This window comes from Schistocerca americana, chromosome 8 (assembly GCF_021461395.2).
Source record: "Schistocerca americana isolate TAMUIC-IGC-003095 chromosome 8, iqSchAmer2.1, whole genome shotgun sequence".
Lineage (NCBI taxonomy): Eukaryota > Metazoa > Arthropoda > Insecta > Orthoptera > Acrididae > Schistocerca > Schistocerca americana.
The window spans coordinates 454,428,760-454,448,284 of NC_060126.1; the positions used below are offsets into that span (position 1 = coordinate 454,428,760).

At 44.3% G+C, this 19,525-nt stretch overlaps 1 protein-coding gene across 1 annotated transcript in view; it reads right to left on the reverse strand.

Annotated features, from left to right (window-relative positions):
* Nucleotides 1–18,762, reverse strand: part of LOC124545917 — a 123,025-nt gene extending 104,263 nt beyond the window's left edge. The window contains exon 1 of the mRNA XM_047124878.1: nt 18,669–18,762. Within this exon, the coding sequence (XP_046980834.1) occupies nt 18,669–18,762 (94 nt within the window). The remainder of the gene's footprint in view (nt 1–18,668) is intronic.
* Nucleotides 18,763–19,525: the final 763 nt, after the last annotated feature.

Consider the following 19,525-nt stretch of genomic DNA (forward strand, 5'->3'; position numbering starts at 1 on the left):
GGATGATGTAGTTGGAGGAGCAATATTTTTTGCAAAAATAAATGGAAAGAAAATACTAGAGAACTTTAAGTGCATCTGCAATGGAATAAACACTTTGAATTACTGGACAGATGACATAGATCTCTGTGTTTCTCAAGTAATATATGTGTCCAGTACTTGTTCCCAGGAAGATAAAATCGAGCGAATGACTTACAAAAGCACACTATGAGACGGTACGTTGCTACATGTCACCTTAAATTTTTTTAGTATTAAAAAACAACTAAACTGCGTTTTTGTTCAATTAATATTTGTTTACTCCGTATAAACGAATATTAGTTGAGTAAAATACAGTTTATTTGCCTTTCAAATTTAAATATAAAATAGTTGTACATAGATGTGACGGAAGAATCCATAAATATGGTCTTTACTTTACCTTACTCATATACCTAATTGAAACTGTAAATGAGGTTAAGGTAGTAGTAACAATATGAGGAAAAGTTCATTACTAAGGATTAGTTTTGTTAGAGATGGCGATAATACTGCTTTCTAATTAAGTGTAGATAAGAACTACCCACATAAACCTAAAGGGGTGTGATTGGGATGTAAAGAAATAATATAAAGGGTAGTAGGCATCTATATTAATAAAAGGTAATGATCTACAGTAAGAAAATAAAATTAAAACATTAATTAATAATAAACGGTAAAGCTACCCTTAACTGCAACCTTAGTTTGCACTGTCCCACTAGAACTGGCGGGTTCTACCTAAGTTTGTATCTGCTAAAAGAATACTCGTATCAGTTAACTACTATCGCCAGTGTGGTGAAATTTACTTGAAGCAAGAATATTATGAAATTATGAACAACCTTAGATTTGTAACTGAAAAAGTGTCACATAATGGAGGAAGAAACGGGCGGAATTTGACATCAAAATCGGAATAAAATTATCAGGATAAAGGATAACCTCAAAGTTGAGTATTATGTAGAATTGTGAGATGGTTCAGCACTTCTGGCGGACAGAGTGGTGATCTCATAGAAATTGATATAAGTACTTAAACAAATAGCGGAAAATGCAGGACTATAAATATACTTCGAAGAACAGAGGTAATGACAAATATGAGCGTCGTACTATCAACATTATACACAAAATATGCAAATATTCCAAAAATTGACAAATTTAAGTATATAGAGGAAATTATCCAGGCAGTGCCAGGGGACAAAGAAGATGTTACAGCAAAACTGCTAATGATGAACTTCAGTCAATGAAAGTTGTCTAAACTCAAAAATCGCCGGCCGTTGTGGCCGAGCGGTTCTAGGCGATTCAGTCTGGAACCGCACGACCGCTACGGTCGCAGGTTCCAATCCTGCCTCGGGCATGGATGTGTGTGATGTCCTTAGTTTAGTTAAGTTTGAGTAGTTCTAAGTTCTAGGGGACTGATGACCTCAGATGTTAAGTCCCATAGTGCTCAGAGCCATCTGAATCATTTTTTGAAACTCAATAATCACCCTACAGAAAAGCAAAAATGCAGCATTATCAGACTACGTTAGAAGCTGCCATTTAAGAATCAGTAAAAGAAAATGAATGAATTACAAAAGAAGGAAAGGGAGAGTGTGAAGAAGATATTACGAAATAGAAGAAGAGTAGAAAAGTTCAAATTAAGATATGAAGCAGAAGTGCACAAAAAATACAAAAAATTGCAGCTCAAATTTGGGAAAGAACTCTGGTGTTTAATGAGTGTATCAAAAGAATAAGTTTCAGCTGCATAAAAAGAAAAATATTACCACACTTTGAAAAAATTTAAACATATGTGAAACTGGTTTTGGAAAGTGCAAGTAGAGCTTGAAGAAACTAGCAGATTTAAGCAAAACGTTGAGAATGGGACAAAATATAAAAGAAAAATTAAAAAATTTGAAGGATCTTAAGATAAAATTACAAGAAAGAGGGGGAGGGGGGGGGGGGGGGGAAGTTGGAAGCAGAGGAGGGGAAACAAAAAGCTGAGAAGTTGGATTACTGGAGAAATATAACTTAGCTGTTTAAATGTGGTCCACAGGTGGAATGTAACGAGAGGAGAGCCATAACCACTTTCCTTACAAGTTAACTTTCTTTGACCGAACTGTTCTTTACTTGAAAGGCAAAGTTCCTGAGTTCGAGTTTCGGTCCGACACACAGTTTTAATCTGCCAGGAAGTTTCATATCAGCGCACACTCCGCTGCAGAGTGAAAATCTCATTCTGGAAACATCCCCCAGGCTGTGGCTAAGCCATGTCTTCGCAATATCCTTTCTTTCAGGAGTGCTAGTTCTGCAGGGTTCGCAGGAGAGCTTCCGTAAAGTTTGGAAGGTAGGAGACGATTTACTGGCAGAAGTAAAGCTGTGAGGAGCCGGCCGGTGTGGCCGTGCGGTTCTAGGCGCTTCAGTCTGGAACCGCGTGACCGCTGCTGTCGCAGGTTCGAATCCTGCCTCGGGCATGGATTTGTGTGATGTCCTTAGGTTAGTTCGGTTTAAGTAGTTCTAAGTTCTAGGGGACTGATGACCACAGATGTTAAGTCCCATAGGGCTCAGAGCCACTTTTAGCCAAAGCTGTGAGGACGGGGCGTGAGTCGTGCTTGGGTAGCTGAGTTGGTAGAGCACTTGCCCGTGAACGGCAAAGGTCCCGAGTTCGAGTCTCGGTCCGGCACACAGTTTTAATCTGCCATAAAGTTTCATATCAGCGCACACTCCGCTGCAGAGTGAAAATCTCATTCTGTTCACTACTTGTGTGTGGCCACCGCCAAGGAAAAATTAGAAGATGTTAGTAGTCCAGTGTGATACTACGGGGAGATGAACAGGAAATTGTAGGAGCTAGAGGAGATGAGGATAATATTGGAAAGTGTCTTCAGAGGGACCTATACTGACGTATTATACGGCGACAGCGACCTGGAAGGAATGCTCATCTCACTCCTTAGGCAGCTGCCGGGCCTCCTCGGTCCCAGGGCCGTCCTCTGCAGCTGCCCTGCCGGTCCGCGGCACCGGCAGTTCGCACAGTAGTGAGTGCAGAAGAAAGTGAGAGCAGCGGCGGCGGCCATCTGGCGGCTGCTGGAGCCATCCGACCACTATTACGGGCGGCCTCCCCCTCCCGCCCCAAACACCCCGCCGCTCACACTCCAGAGCAAATGGATTTTGCCGATAAAAGCGGCTCCTTTCATGTCGGGCGGCGTTTTCCTTTTTTCTGGAGCGCGCGAGTTGTCGGCTCCTCAGAAGAGCGCGCCGGCCATTACACATCGGTAATGATGTGATTGCTGCCGTTTTTTGCGCCGGCCGCCCGGGCACCGGCCAGCCAGTGACATTTCGGCGGCGCCCTTGTGCCTCAGCTCGCCTCCGCTCGGCTCGGCTCGCCTCTCCTTGCGCCGCCGCGTGGGTGGTGTGGGAGGGGAAGGCCCCGCTGATGACTTTCTCAGCGCATCCCGTAATAGCCAGCCCGCGTGACGCTAAGTGCACCAGTTGCGTACCGCCCTCTGTTCTCACTGCTCTGAATGCGGAAACTCCTTTTCTTTTCTCATTTTTGTTTTTAGTCACCGCTCCTGCTCTTTCGCCTAGTTTGATGGCGTTCACCATGCCTTCTTATCTTCTTCCCTTCGGTTCTCTACAACTGTTCCACACACATAGTTTCATAATCGGTTTTGTGTGTTCTAATCACCATATGAGCTTTTTCCAGAGAGAGTACTAAACTTCAGGAAAAGAAACGTATGCTTTTATGAGCAAATTGGTGACCTCCTTTATCCAAAAGATACTTCGTTAGACTAATTGCATGATGTTGATCATCTTCGACAGATTAATGTTACGTATAACATCACACTCAACGTAAATTTAGAAATTTCTTGCATTATATTCTCCACACTGAAGCTTCCTGAAACTTTTTAATCATCTTGTATTTACTTGCGATTTATACAGGGTGAAAAGTATTTAAACCGACAAACTCTGGGAGATTGTAGGGGACATCAAAACAAATATTTATCCCTAATGTCATTTTTTCCTATGAGGAGTATTTCAACCGGTAGAGGAAGATTTCTCTGGTGGCAAATTAATTAAACCAACAAACACTTTTCCATTTTTTTATGACCAAGAGATAACAAATTAACACAACCCAATTTCAATTAAAGTAGATTTTAAAAATGTCTCCACTGACACGTAAACAAATGTTACACTGTCGGATCATGTTCTGTCTGACACAGGCAAAAACATAAGGAGTGTCCTGAATTGTTCCCCACACAAAAAAGTGGGGATCGAGCAAGCCATGGTACCGGACCACCTCTGCCAATCCACGTGTCTTGGAACCGTCGGTCCAGGAATCGACGCACACGACGACTGAAATGTGCCGGCGCCCCGTCATGTTGGAACCACACGCGTTGTCTTGTAGGGAGCGGGACGTCTTCAAGCAATTCTGGCAATGCTCTAGCGAGAAAATTGTAATAGTGCTTGCCATTTAATGCCCTAGGTAGCAGATACAGCCCAATTAAACAGTCCCCAACAACACCGACCCACACATTAACGAAGAACCGTACTTGATGAGCGCCAGTAACTGTGACATGCGGGTTTTCCTCACTCCAAACATGCGCATTGTGCATGTTGAAGACTGCATCACGCCCGAACGTTGCTTCATCGGTAAACAACACAGAGGATGGAAATGTAAGATGCATTTCACACTGTTCCAGGTACCACTGCGAAAACTGTGCTCTGGATGGATAATCAACTGGTTCCAGGTTGTGGACACGCTGTAAGTGAAATGGACGTAACAATTGCTCTCGAAAGACTGTTCTTACACTCGTCTGATTCGTCCCCATTTTACGTGCAATTGCACGAGTGCTGATTGAAGGATCCCGCTCCACATACTGCAAGACAGCTTCCTCAAATTGTAGCGTTCTTACCGTGCAACGGCGTCCCTGTCCAGGTAATCTGCTAAATGATCCGGTCTCACGCAGACATTGGTACACAGCAGCAAAGGTCGTATGATGCGGGCTACGGCGATTAGGATATTGTTGTTGATAAACCCGCTGTGCACCTCGTCCGTTGTGGTGCGCTACGAAATACGCAACAACTACATCAGTGTACTCACTCCAAGCGTATCGCTCCATTAGTAAACAGAGACAGTGCACTGGTGGACAGCAGTTGCCTACAACTGAAGAGTGTAATACGCCCCCTAACAACTGAAGATCGTAATACGACCTCTAACAATTGAAGAGCGTAATACGGCCTCCACCGGCTTAAATAATCCTCATAGGAAAAAATGACATTAGGGAAAAATATTTGTTTTGATGTCCCCTACAATCTCCCAGAATTTGTCGGTTTAAATACTTTTCACCCTGTATGCAATGTTGTAACTCGCAAGTTGTTGGAGTATCGCAAAATCATTCACAAAATTTTCATTGTTTTATATATTCTTTACCGATGAGGATATAAGATGAATATAAACAAAAGCAAAACGAGGCTAATGGAATGCAGTCCAAATAAATCAATTGATGCTGTGCGAATTAGATTAGGAAGCAAGAAGCGAGACACTTAAGCAGTGGAGGAGGATATAATGTGTAGACTGACAATGGCATGAAAAGTGTTTCTGAAGCAGGAAAGTTTGCTGACGCTGAACACACATTTACGTATTAGAAAGTCTGTCTGAAAGTATTTTTACGAAATGTAACCGTGTATCGAAGTGAAACGTTGACGAGAAACAGTTTTAGACAAAAAGAGAATAGAAGCTTTTGAAATGTCGAGCTAGCCGACCGCAGCGGCCGAGCGGTTCTAGGCGTTTCAGTTAAAAAAAATAAAATTTTCAGTTTACTTACTTATTCGGTAATCGACTTGCTCATTCCAAGACCTGTTCAAAAACCTATCGCAATGTACCATCTGCGTAACGTATCTAGACCACTTGCTGGAGTTGACAGAAAGCAGATGGGATCACAAGGAAAATGCACACCAGCGATTAAGGCTCATTTTAATGTTTGTATTATACGAAGTTCATCAACGAAGGAAAGGCAGAAATCCTATTCACGTATGGTGAATATAAGTTAGCAGTACAATAATATAGCAGTAATTTCCTTTAACTTAAATTCGGCACACAAATTTGTTAACATCAAGTATAAATTTTAGTGTTAGGATGTCTTTCCTGATTTTATGGCTTGTATCCTTACACGGATGTGAAACGTTGATGATACGCAGTTCAAAAGAAGAATGTTGAAAATTACATCGGTAGATCGAATAAGTAATGTGGAGATGCTGAATCAGTCTTCAGAAAAACAGAGAGGATTGACTGGTACGACACTTTCTGAGGCATAAAGAGATCATCAGTTTCGTAATGAAAGGAAGAGGGGAAGGTAAAAACTGTAGAAACTAAGGCCTGAATATAGTAAGCGGATCAAATGAATGTACGTTCCAATAGTTATTCACTGACGAAGAGTCTTGCACAGGACAGACATTAAATGTACTTAGAGTATTTGCTAGTCTGATTTGCTGTCATTAAGAGGCTTTTTATGTCCTCCGTCCACGAACTGTACATGTCGCTAAATTAAAGGCAAAATAGGATAAGCCAATAACAGCACAGGCAAGTACGTGTTCAGGTTAATAAATCATTAACACCGATAAAGTTATGAATAGTTCAAATAATATTTACATCTTCGTTAGGTAAAGGGGCTTATTGGCCTCTCTTCTGATTATCCGACATGTGTCTGTCAAACTACTGTCTGTCACCGCGCTGCAGCTTCACTGTAACTGGAAGACCAGGTTAGAGTCAGCGACGCGTATGGACGATATGAGGCGAATTTACGGTAATGTACGCTTCCACACGCTGGTTTCGCCCACTGCTGTTGATCTTAATACGCGACCTTTGTGTGACATGGGCTCCATCTCAACATTCAGTTACTCTCATGTTAATCAAAATTAACATAAACCGGCAGCTGGAGAGTTCATTAGAATGTATGACGCTTCATAAATAGGCTGCTCTGACATTTGATTCCAGTTTGCTACCGAGAGTGAAGAGAACGCTCGTGTAAAATGAGGTCGTCAAATAGTACTTCATTAGAATGTTTACTGTTAGTTGGAGCATTTTACGTTTTTATTCAATAAATGTTTAAATTTCCCTTTCAGTATGTCATAATCATCATATATTTGAATCCACTGCTAAATAAAGGTTTCCTCTAGATTTTGTATGTATCACGATCTCAGCTACCCGCATTAATGAATATTTTCTAATGTCATGTATTCACCTGCTGGTGATAATTTCAGCGAGTATCCCATATATAACGGAAAGAAGGCTGACAGATCTACCCCGCCTGACAAAAACAGTGAAGCACCCAGAAGATATGTCCAGATGTCAATGTTACATCATACATTTACTCACTGTCCGTAGGTAAGTACATGACCAGAATAGTAATTATCCGTGGCGTGTAGAATCGTCACTTGAGTAAGGTAGTGTTGTTCGTGTTTAGTAGTTACTAGTCCTGTCAACTTCACAAGGGCCATAAACAGCGTCATCTGTTGAATTATCACTGTGAAGGACATGAAGATGCTGCGTGCTCGTGTGAGACAGCGTTATCAGTATTTGACAGTTTGAAAAGGGGCCTCATCGTGGATTTCCATTTGGCCATCTGGTGGAATCGTGCAATATCCAGATTTGTGGAGCTTTCGTATATGATAGTAGCCTGATGCTGGGTTGCAAGGGAACGTGAGAATAGGCACACTTTTCGTTGAGATTGTGGTCGACCACGTATACTATTACAAGGAGGGTCAACATTGGAAACGAGAACTTTTTACGTTATAATACAGTAAAAATGTTAATTTGTTTAGATCATTGAGTTAAGTTTGGTATGACTGGATGTAATTCATAAATGTTAGTTTTTTATGGTTGTGTGCCTGGTTGTGTTGGTGACACCATAAAACTATAAACAGATTTTAAAAGAAGAAAAGAAATAGGATTGCCGTATTCTGCCCCTTCACTTCTTCACCTGCCGTCCAACAACATACGAGGACTCTCTGCTACGTTCTTTGGCGTCCTGCAGCTTTGGTCGGAGGCTAGCAAACCCGAATTAGGGAATTACCACCCCGTACGTAGGCTGCAGTTAACACCACAACACAAACGTCTTCGCTTAGGGCATTGCTGTGAGGGGGAAGCATGTAATGCTAATGAAAGGCGTCGCGTGTTGTTCAGTAACAAAACGCAATTTTGTACTACACCGAATGATCGTTGTCAGCGAGTAGGATGACGACGTGGGGAGAAGTCCCATTCTTCCAGTGTTCTGGAGAGGCACAGCAGTCTTAAAGCTGGCGTCGAGGCGTGGGGACCCATGGGTGGTTGAGATAGTACGTATTCCGACAGCATAGCAATAGGTTACGGAGGTCCTGCGACCTCATGTTTACCTGTTACGTGGCAGTATAGTGGTGCCATTTTTCAACAGGACAGTGCTCTTCTACACATGTCACATATCTTTATCTACATCTACATGGATACTCTGCAAATCATATTCAAGTGCCTGGAAGAGGGTTCATCGAACCACCTTCACAATTCTCTATTATTCCAATCTCGTATAGCGCTCGAAATCAACGAACGCCTGTATCGTTCCGTACGAGCTCTGAATTCCCTTATTTTATCATGGTGATCGTTTCTCCCTACGTAGGTCCGTGTCAACAAAAGTTTTTCGCATTCGGAGGAGGAAGTTGGTGATCGTAATTTCGTGCGAAGAATCCTCCGCGATGATAAACGGCTTTTAATCATGTCCATCCCAAATCCTGTATCGTTTCAGTGATACTCTCTCCCCTATTTCGAGGTAATAAAAAAACGTGCTGCCCTTCTTTGAACTTTTTCGATGTACTCCGTCACTCCTATCTCGTAAGAATCCCAAACCGCACAGCAGTATTCTAAAATAGGACGGACAAGCTCAGTGTAGGCAGTCTCCTTAATAGATCTAGTGTCCTGCCAAAAAAACGCAGTCTTTTGGTTAGCCTTCCCCACAACATTTTCTATGCGCTCCTTCCAATTTCATTTGTTCGTAATTGTAATTCCTAGGAACGTAGTTGAATTTACGGCCTTTAGATTTGACTGATTTGACCGACGTTTAACGGATTCGTTTTAGCACTTTTCGTTATTTAAGGTAAATTACATTTCTTCGCACGATACAGATATCTTTTCAAAGTCGTTTTGCGATTTGTTTTGATTTTCTGATGACTTTGCTATTCGATAAGCGACAGCATCATCTGCAAACAACCTAATACGGCTGCTCAGATTGTTTCCCAAATGGTTTATGTAGATAAGGAACAGCAAAGGGCCTGTAACGCCAGAAATCACTTTTGTTTTACTCGATGACTTTCCGTCTGTTACTACGAACTGTGGTACAGTGTCAAAGGCCTTCCGGGAATCCAGAAATACGGAATCGATTTGAAATCCCTTGTCAATAACACTCAACACTTCGTGCGAGTAAAGAGCAAGGTGTGTTTCACAAGAACGATGTTTTCTAAATCCGTGTTGACTGTGTGCCAATAGGCCGTTTTCTTCGAGGTAATTCATAATACTCGAACACAATATATGATCCTAAAGCCTGCTGCATATCAACGTTAATGATATGGGCCTCTGATTTAGTGGATTACACCTACTAACTTTCTTGAATATTGGTGTGACCTGTGCAACCTTTCAGTATTTGGGTACGAATCTTTCGTCGAGTGAACGGTTGTATATGATAAGTATGGATCTATTGCATCAGCATATTCTGAAAGGAAAGTAACTGGTATACAGTCCGGACCAGAAGACTTGCTTTTATTAAGTGATTTAAGTTGCTTCACTACTCCGAGCTTATCTACTTCTATGTTAATCATGTTGGCAGCTGTTCTTGATTCGAATTCTGAAATACCTACTTCGTCTTCTTTTGTGAAGCCATTCCGGAAGGCTGTGTTTAGTAACTCTGTTTTGGCAGCACAGTCTCCGATAGTACCTTACTGGGCATTAAAAATTTTACACGAAGAAGAAATATTCATTAGACAAATATCTTATACTAGAACTGTGATGTGATTGCATTTTCACGCAATTTGGGTGCATAGATCCTGAGAAATCAACACCCAGAACAACCACGTCTGGCCACAATAACGGCCTTGATACGCCTGAGCATTGTGTCAAACGGAGCTTGGATGGCGTGTATAGGCACCGCTGCCCATACAGCTTCAACACGATACCACAGTTCATCAAGATTAGACTGGCGTATTGTGACGAGCCAGTTGCTCAGCCACCATTGACCAGACGTTTTCAATTGGTGAGAGATGTGGAGAATGTGCTGGCCAGGGCAGCAGTCGAACATTTTCTGTATCCAGAAAGGTCCGTACTGGACCTGCAACTTGCGGTCGTGATATTACCCTGCAGAAATGTATTGTTACGCAGGGATCGAATGAAGGGTAGAGCCACGGGTCGTAACACATCCTAAATGTCACGTCCACTGTTCAAGTTCCCGTCAATGCGAACAAGAGGTGACAGAGATGTGTGACCAATGGCACCCCATACCATCACGCCGGATGATACGCTTGTATGGCGATGACGAATACACGCTTCCAATGTACGTTCACCGCGATGTCGCCAAACACGGATGCGACCATCTTGATGCTGTAAACAGAACCTGGATTCATCCCTAAAAATGACGTTTTGCCATTCGTGCACCCAGGTTCGACGTTGAGTACACCATCGTAGGCGCTCCTGTTTGTGATGCAGCGAGAAGGGTAACCTTAGCCATAGCCTCCGAGCTGATAGTCCATGCTGCAAACGCCGTTGAACCATTCGTGCAGACGGTTGTTGTCTTGCAAACGTCCGCATCTGTTGACTCAGCGATCGAGACGTGGCTGCACAATCCGTTACAGCCATGCGGATAAGATGCCTGTCATCTCGACTGCGAGTGATACGAGGCCGTTGGGATCCAGCACGGCGATCCGTATTATCCTCCTGAACCCACCGATTTCAGATTCTGCTAACAGTCATTGGATCTCGACCAACGCGAGTAGCAATATCGCGATACCGTAAACCGCAATCGCGATAGGCTACAATCCGACCTTTATCAAAGTCGGAAACGTGATGGTACGCATTTCTCCTCCTTACATGAGGCACCACAACAACGTTTCACCAGGCAACGCCGGTCAGCTGTTGTTTGTGAATGAGAAATGAATTGGAAACTTTCCTCATGTCAGCACGTTGTAGGTGTCGCCACCGGCGCCAACCTTGTGTAAATGCTCTGAAAAGCTAGTCATTTGCATATCACAGCATCTTCTTCCTGTTGGTTAAATTCCGCTTCTGTAGCACTTCATCTTCGTGGCGTATCAGTTCTAATGGCCAGTAGTGTAGCTCCAATGCTTTCGTGCAGAGAAGGCATTGATTGTATCTTGCCGCTAGCATACTTCACATTCGATCAGAATCTCTTTGAATTTTCTGCCAGGTTTCGAGACAAAGTTTGCTGTGGAAAGTGATATAAGCATCTCGCATTGACGTCCGCCCTAAATTTCGAGCTTCTGTAAAAGATCGCCAATCTTGGAGGTTTTGCGTCTATTTAAATTTGCCATGAACTAGCTGCGTGTTGTTGTGGTACTCCCCTGGCCAGGAGGATTCCGATAAATCATGTGTGGAACCAGATTGGGCATCAACTTCGTTCCATTGTAGTATCCAGTGTATCAAGGAAAAGTTACAGTAGCCGTGGGCCAGCTTACCTCAGGAAAAGCTGCAGGAGCTTTATGAGACCTTTCCCAAGCGTATCAGTGCAGGAATCCAGACTATAAGTCACACTTCCAAGATTTCTGTAAATTTGACTTGATACTACAAACAGTGAAATGACGTTACATACCCTCTCAACCCATGAATTTTCATTTCATTTCCTCCACCTCTTCTGGTAGCTTCACTTGTTAAACCAAGCAGCGAATATTTTTTGGCTCTTTCCACTCTTGTGAGACACAACAACTTCAGCGTAGAGTTTCAGTGAATAGCTAGAATTTGGTACACACACCGGGCAGAAAGTTAGTCACTCCCAGAAGACATCACGCTAATACACTGCAACACTGCATCAAGCACTGGCAGTAGCTTATGTTCAGCGAAGAAGACATTCCAGAAGTTTCTCCAGGTAAGGCGCATCCAGTTGAAGCCACTCGTTTATGATGTTATGGGACAGTTTCTTTGAAAAGACATGGAACACTTAAATTTATAGCAGAGACCTACCCTCAACCTGACTAATTAATAAAAATCTGACAAATGAATTGCTGTTTAACGTTCGAGTGATTGTCAGTTTTCGTAGTAACCTAAAATAGACTTGTATATCGGTTAGGGATTATTTTCGAAGCACACTGGGTGGCACAGATGTAGAGCTGAGCACTGGAATAACCAGAGACCCTGCAGAGTTCTTCTTAGAAGGCCAGCGGAAGCCAGGCTTGACGGGGCCCAGTACTCATCTTTGTGTCACCCTCTGGTGTCGCCTTGCATATAACAACAGTAGGACATCCTTGTGGCGACCACTTGTGCAAATGTGTTTATGAGGTAGAGTGAGGAGGAATTTTTAGTGGAAGGAGCTATTGTCAGATGAATGTAGAAAGTCTACTTTTGAGAGAAGACGGGTGAAAAGACAGCCCCTAGCTAGGCGTTTGCAAACTGTGAGATGCCACTGAACGCATAGGTCTTATAAAAAAAAAAACCTTATATAATCACATAAGGCCTGCAGGCATTGGTTCATCCAAAACTTTTTGGAGTGCCACAGATGCATGAAGAACGAGAGGGATGTTGCCTCATTGGCCGAGGAAAGGGGCAGGAATAGTGATGAATGACTTTTTTTCAGAGGAGTACGATAGTTTGATCAGTTCGGACTTCAAAGTTTCAGAGCCCAGCCAATCAAATTGAGCATGTATCAAAAAGCACAGCAAAGCGATGTTTCCCTGTTGGATGCTCCCGCACAGGAATTGCTAACTAGTCAACTTCAGATCCTGTTGTCTCGCCTCTCATCTTGGACCACCGCTGCCATTCTGCCATGTTTGCCAGCTTCAGCTACCAGCTGATCTGATGTGTTCGGGGGATTCTTAAAATTGTTGGGTCGTCCAACACCTAGCCGCAGGACAGGGTTGCTGGTGCTGCCCCTGACTGAAGTCACAGCACTTAGGCCACCGACCACTACACTATGGTGAGACCGAGCCGCTACTCTATGACATGTGGGAAATTTCAAGTCAATTTATAATTTTAAATCTCAGTGCCCCACTTTGTGGATTCGTCTCGCGAAGTATTGAACAATTTGCTTCCAAGTGCCACAACAGGTGTGACGTTATTACCTTAAAAAATTATACGTTTTGCCTTCAATACTTCTACATATTACCTTGAGTAGTTCTACTCTATGCTAACAAATTTTACGATGATCACTTAGTACTTGTGCGATTTATCCTTATTTTTCCATCTGACCCTGATGTTAGATTCAACATATTTCTGTACACAAATGCAGCCGCTATTAAATTAGAAGTTGCCGTAGGTTCTCATTATTACATATGAAGAATTAACCATCAAAGAGAGTATTTGAATATCATTTTGCCTTAACCGTCACTTGTCTAACTTTTAGTATGGAAATAAAGGCAAGTAATTAGAATATGTGTCTCAATTAACATTTTTATCAGCCACCTCCAGCAAGGACCTTACAATGGTTACTGTATATTCAGTAGAGCTACCAGATCTTGTGGATGTCGACTGCTACATTTCATCCTCTGATCCAAAGAGTCTCAGACACTTTCTATGACATTCCTGGGTTGACTGATTAAGCTCCCCAGCTGAGGCACGATAGTGTGAATGATATTCATCAAACCAGGAATATATGCGTACAGATCTCTGAACACGATATAAGGCATCTTCGAAGATGAGAGTGTCCAAAGCTCTCTCATTATGAATAAGCAAGGGAAACATCAACACTGCGTCGTGGACAGTGCTGAACTAAACACACAGTTCATGTTCACTGCAACCACGTCAGTCACCCCAAAAACATCACCTAACCACCTATAGCCTGAACTACACACTCTACACAGTGCGACCTGAACGCCTCATTGGGCCGTGGGTACACTCGACGCGTCTCTTTGTTTAAGAAGTGATAAAAAAATTCGCGACTCGTTGGACAACACTGCATGTCTCTAGTCACCTGCTGTCCTGTTTCTGTGCTGTTCCTCCCACTGAACACGCGCATCCACATGACCTTTAGTGATCATTGGTGTTTTGCGAGGTACCCGACCCCAAATGTCAGCGGCACGCAGTTCCCTTCGAAATGTTCCCTTGGAAACTGATTGTGATGTGCCTCAAATACAGTAGCAATCCCTGTAGGGTTTGAAATCTATTGTTACTGAGCAGGTGTGACACTCGTCTCCAGTGCCTGTCCATTAGCTCATTTTACGACCACTGTTCTTACGTCGAATTACACGACCATGAGTGGTACACTATTCCTTGTAGACACGATGAACAGTGCGCACAAAAAAGCACGATAGTTCCTTTTGAGGTGGAAGCTCACTTTTGTGTCCTTATACGCTTACAAGTAAATTTGTGTGCGGAGAAGTTCCACCTTCAGCATGTGAATAGTGACACAGCGCTAGTTTAAAAATGCAGTTTCATAATGAATATAATAAAGAAACGCGAAGAAATGGCAAACTGCGAAAGGAAAAGGAGAAACAGCCATAATGCAAAACGCATAAAGCCATAAAACTCACAACATCTGTTAACAAGAAAGAAAATAAGAAACCCACAGACGACTCTGTAACTTCTATGATAAAAAATGTCTGATTAAAAATATGAAAAAAATTATGTTTGATCAAACTGGAAGGTACTCAAAAAAAGAGTTACGATATTTTCTTTCTGCCATAATGTCATGTGTCCATTTCGACGCGTTTACTACTTTGATTCCGCACAACCGATCGGCACGTACACACTACTTCACTGCCACGACTTGGTCAATGGTGGACTGTCACAAGGTCGCTTGGTACCATTTCTGGATCGCCTACAGCGCTCCAAAGTGATGAGTTCGGCATTATAAATCTAGGTATACAAGTGAGAGTGTTTCACTCTCTGAAAGCTTTCGCGAGTAATATGTGCCGTGTCAGCCTGCCGGCAGTGTCCGAGAGTGCGGCAACAGACAGTCGCGCTCTGTGTATTTCGACCCCTGGTGTAGACGGCGGTCCCCATCTCTCAAGACAAGCTCGCCCTGGCTGTCGAACAAGAAAAACTATACTGGCATTGCGGGGAGAGCTTAGAGTACTCGGAGAGTGCTGAGGGCAATATTGGGTTCAGGATTTGTGCCGAATTTCACAGTTTTTACGATAGCACATGACTACTGCCGACCGCAAGATTTAACGCCGCCTGGTGTCGCTGTGGGGACATGAAGCTGTAAGGAACGTGTATAGACGGCCCATAGATGAATGGGGAGTAATTCTAGCGTCGTGTGGGCCGTAAATTGTGAAATCGGCTGACATAAGCGACTTCGACAAAGGACAGATTACTATGGCCTGGCTCCCGGAAACGAGAGTTTTGGAAACGGGCGAATTTCGTTGCCTGTTCACGTGATCTGATGTGAGGATCTGTGGAAAGCAACTGAAGCACGACTAAGCCACGAGTTGGCGGCGATGTGTCGGAAGACCTCACTTCAGCACAGGAGGTGGAGACGCGCGGGGTAGCTGCGTGGTCTTGAGCACCTTGCCACGGTTCGCTCGGCTTACTCCGTCGGAGGTTCGAGTCCTCCCTCGGGCATGGGCGTGTGTGTTGTCCCTACCGTAAATTATTTTAAGTTACATTAAGTAGTGTGTAAGCCTAGGGACCGATGATCTCAGCAGTTCGGTCCCATAGGTCCCACCAGGAGGTGGAGTTCGGAGGCTTTCCCTCTTCATAAAGCTCGGCAAGTGACCATCTGCAGCGGATCTGCGGGCGCAGTACAGTTCCGATGCCGGCACAAGTGTTTCATAGCACGTCGTTCGGCACGCATTGTTGAACATGCAACAAAGTCGCATAGTGTGGTCAGACGAAGCACGTTCCTCGTTATACTAGCTTCAAGGTCGCTTGCGGATAGACCGTCATCCAGGCTAATGGCTCCTGGAAACATGTAGTGTGCCACGAACACAAGCCTGTAGGCGAATTATTATGGTATGAGGGACAATCACATGGGTTTCCAGGTGGCCTGAATGGTAACCGCAGCCACTATGCCAGCTGTGGATTGTGTGAATATAATTACCAACACTTACATCGCTTCGTGATCGATGTCTTTTCCCAAGTCAATGGCATCTTCCAGCAGGATAACAATCGACGTAATAAGGCTACAATGCAGTGGTTTGAAGAAAACGACAGTGAACTCACGTTGATGTCTTGTCAGCCAAATACCCTTGATATGAACTCGATGCTACACATCTGGGACGCTGTTGAAAGCCAGCTCACAGAGCGGTATCTACATCTATATCTACATCCACATGATCACTCTGCAATTAACATTTAAGTGCTTGGCAGAGGGATCATCGAACCACAATCTTACTATCTCCCTACCATTCCACTCCCGAACAGCGCGCAAGAAAAACGAACACCTAAACCTTTCTGTTCGAGCTCTGATTTCTCTTATTTTATTTTGATGATCATTCCTACCTATGTAGGTTGGGCTCAACAAACTATTTTCGCATTCGGAAGAGAAAATTGGTGACTGAAATTTCGTAAATATATCTCGCCGCGACGAAAAACGTCTTTGCTTTAATGACTTCCATCCCAACTCGCGTATCATATCTGCCACGCTCTCTCCCCTATTACGTGATAATACAAAACGAGCTGCCCTTTTTTACACCCTTTCGATGTCCTCTGTCAATCCCACCAGGTAAGGATCCCACACCGCGCAGCAATATTCTAACATAGGACGAATGAGTGTAGTGTAAGCTGTCTCTTTAGTGGACTTGTTGCATCTTCTAAGTGTCCTGCTAATGAAACGCAACCTTTGGCTCGCCTTCCCCACAATATTATCTATGTGGTCTTTACAGCTGAAGTTGTTCGTAACTTTGACACCCAGGTACTTAGTTGAATTGACAGCCTTGAGAATTTTACTATTTATCGAGTAATCGAATTCCAAGGGATTTCTTTTGGAGCTCATGTGGATCACCTGACACTTTTCGTTATTTAGCGACAACTGCCATCTGCCACACCATACAGCAATCTTTTCTAAATCGCTTTGCAACTGATACTTTTCTTCGGATGACCTTACTAGACGCTAAATTACAGCATCATCTGCGAACAAACTAAGAGAACTGCTCAGATTGTCACCCAGGTCATTTATATAGATCAGGAATAGCAGAGGTCCCAGGACGCTTCCCTGGGGAACACCTGATATGACTTCAGTTTTACTCGATGATTTGCCGTCTATTACTACGAACTGCGACCTTCCTGACAGGAAATCACGAATCCAGTCGCAGAACTGAGACGATACCCCATAGGCCCGCAGGTTGATTAGAAGTCGCTTCTGAGGAACGGTGTCAAAAGCTTTCCGGAAATCTAGAAATACGGAATCAACCTGAGATCCCCTGTCGATAGCGGCCATTACTTCATTCGTATAAAGAGCTAAGTGGTTAGGCAACCGGACTCGCATTCTGGTGGACGGCAATCCTGATTTAAGTTTTGCCGTGATTTCCCTATATCGCTTCTGGGAAATGCCGTGATGGTTCCTCTGGAAGAGCACGAACGATTTCCTTCCCTGACCCGATGAGACCGATGACCTCGCTGTTTGGTGCCCTTACATAAATCAATCAATCGAACGCCAGCTCCGCGTCCACAATCGCCCAGCCTGTAATGAAAGGGAATGGTGTGAGCTATGTGTAGACACCAAATATCTTATACTTCCGGAAATCTACCAAGGACTTTTCGAGTCCATGCCATGCAGAATCGCAGCTGTATTACGTTCCGGAGGTGCAACAACACACTGCCGGCCGGGGTGACCGAGCGGTTCTAGGCACTACAGTCTGGAAGCGCGCGACCGCTATGGTCGCATGTTCGAATCCTGACTTGCGCATGGATGTGTGTGATGTCCTTAGGTTAGTTAGGTTTAAGTAATTCTAAGTTCTAGGAGACTGATGACCTCAGAAGTTAAGTCCCATAGTGCTCAGAGCCATTCGCACGATTTTTGCACCAACACACTATTAAGGAGGTGGTCATAGTATTCTGGCTCTTCAGTGGGAAAATGCGGGATGTGGCCCACGTGAGACACTTTTCGCCTTCTACTGTGGGGTTGAGGAAAGGACAGAGAGAGACTACTCCAGTATCTCTTTTTCTTTTCTTGTGAGACGTAAGTAAGGCGAGGCTGTACAATTAAAAAAAAAAAAAAGCTTTAAAGAGGGAGACAGCTCGGTACTTATATCTCCCGGCCCGCGCTCCCTCTTATGAAGCGTCCGGGGCATTTGAAATTTCCGGCGTCGCTCGCGTCGCATCGACTTGATTACGCGGCGGGCGTTAATGCGTTCGAATCCCCCACGGAGCTGAATGTCACGCAATAACACCGTAATGCCCACCCGTCGCCGGCGCGACGGCGGCTTGCCGGGCCCTCCTACCGCCCCGCCCACCCACAACGGACAAAGGGCCCATAAAAATTCGCAATCGTAATCATCACTATAAATTCTTATGATTCACGTCCGCGTTCCACGCAATTAAAGAAAGAGACGAGGGGCTCGCTCGGCACGGCGGCGCTCTGCCGCACGCCACGCCGTCATCTTGCCGGCGGCGGCGGCGGCGGCGGCGGCGGCGGCGGCGGTACCTGCGCTGTGCCGCGCTGCTAAGGCGGGCGCCGACATGCGATCCCCTGGCGCCTCCACCACCCCGACACCTCCACCCCCGCAGCGCAGAACTACCCCCCACCCTTCGCCACTCCACCCCTCCCCACTGCTAGACCACCCCTCTCCCCCCCCCCCCCCCCATTTCCCAGCGCCACCTCGGTCGGAATAAATAAATAGCGGACTCCCGCGGATAATTCTCCGACAATAAATATTTCACGACTAATTACGGGGCCAAGAAAAATGCAGCCTATATACGTAACAAACCTTCGCGGAGACCAAGAGAGCGGAAAAAGGCATCAAAACGATAAATTGAACGCGTGAATAAAATATAAGGCAATCAGAATGTTTTGTCCCTCAAGGCCGCGGGACGTATTTCCCTTCCTAACTTCCTCTCCCCCTTTTCTCAACCCTCAACCCCTCATCCTCCCTCCCCCCCCCCCGTCAGCTCCGTCGCAATGTCTCGTCTCACCACGCCCACTACTCTCGCATCTCGCTTTTTTTTTTTTTATTCATATTTATAATTGCCAAGTATTTTTCAGTACTTCATTGCCGGAACCTTTATGCGAGCCCTGCACGCTTACAATTTTTTTCCCTCCCGCCTCCTTTCCTTTATTTTGACCCTCATTTATTAGTTTTACTCTCGAGAAATAATTTTCGACGAAAGAATGAGGAAAGGGTGCCGCAGGAAGATTCGTAAGCTAAAAAAAAAAGAAAGAAGAGAGGAAAGAGGAGATATATAAATATACGTACACTTTTTTTTCTCCCCTTCCCTTCTTTCCCG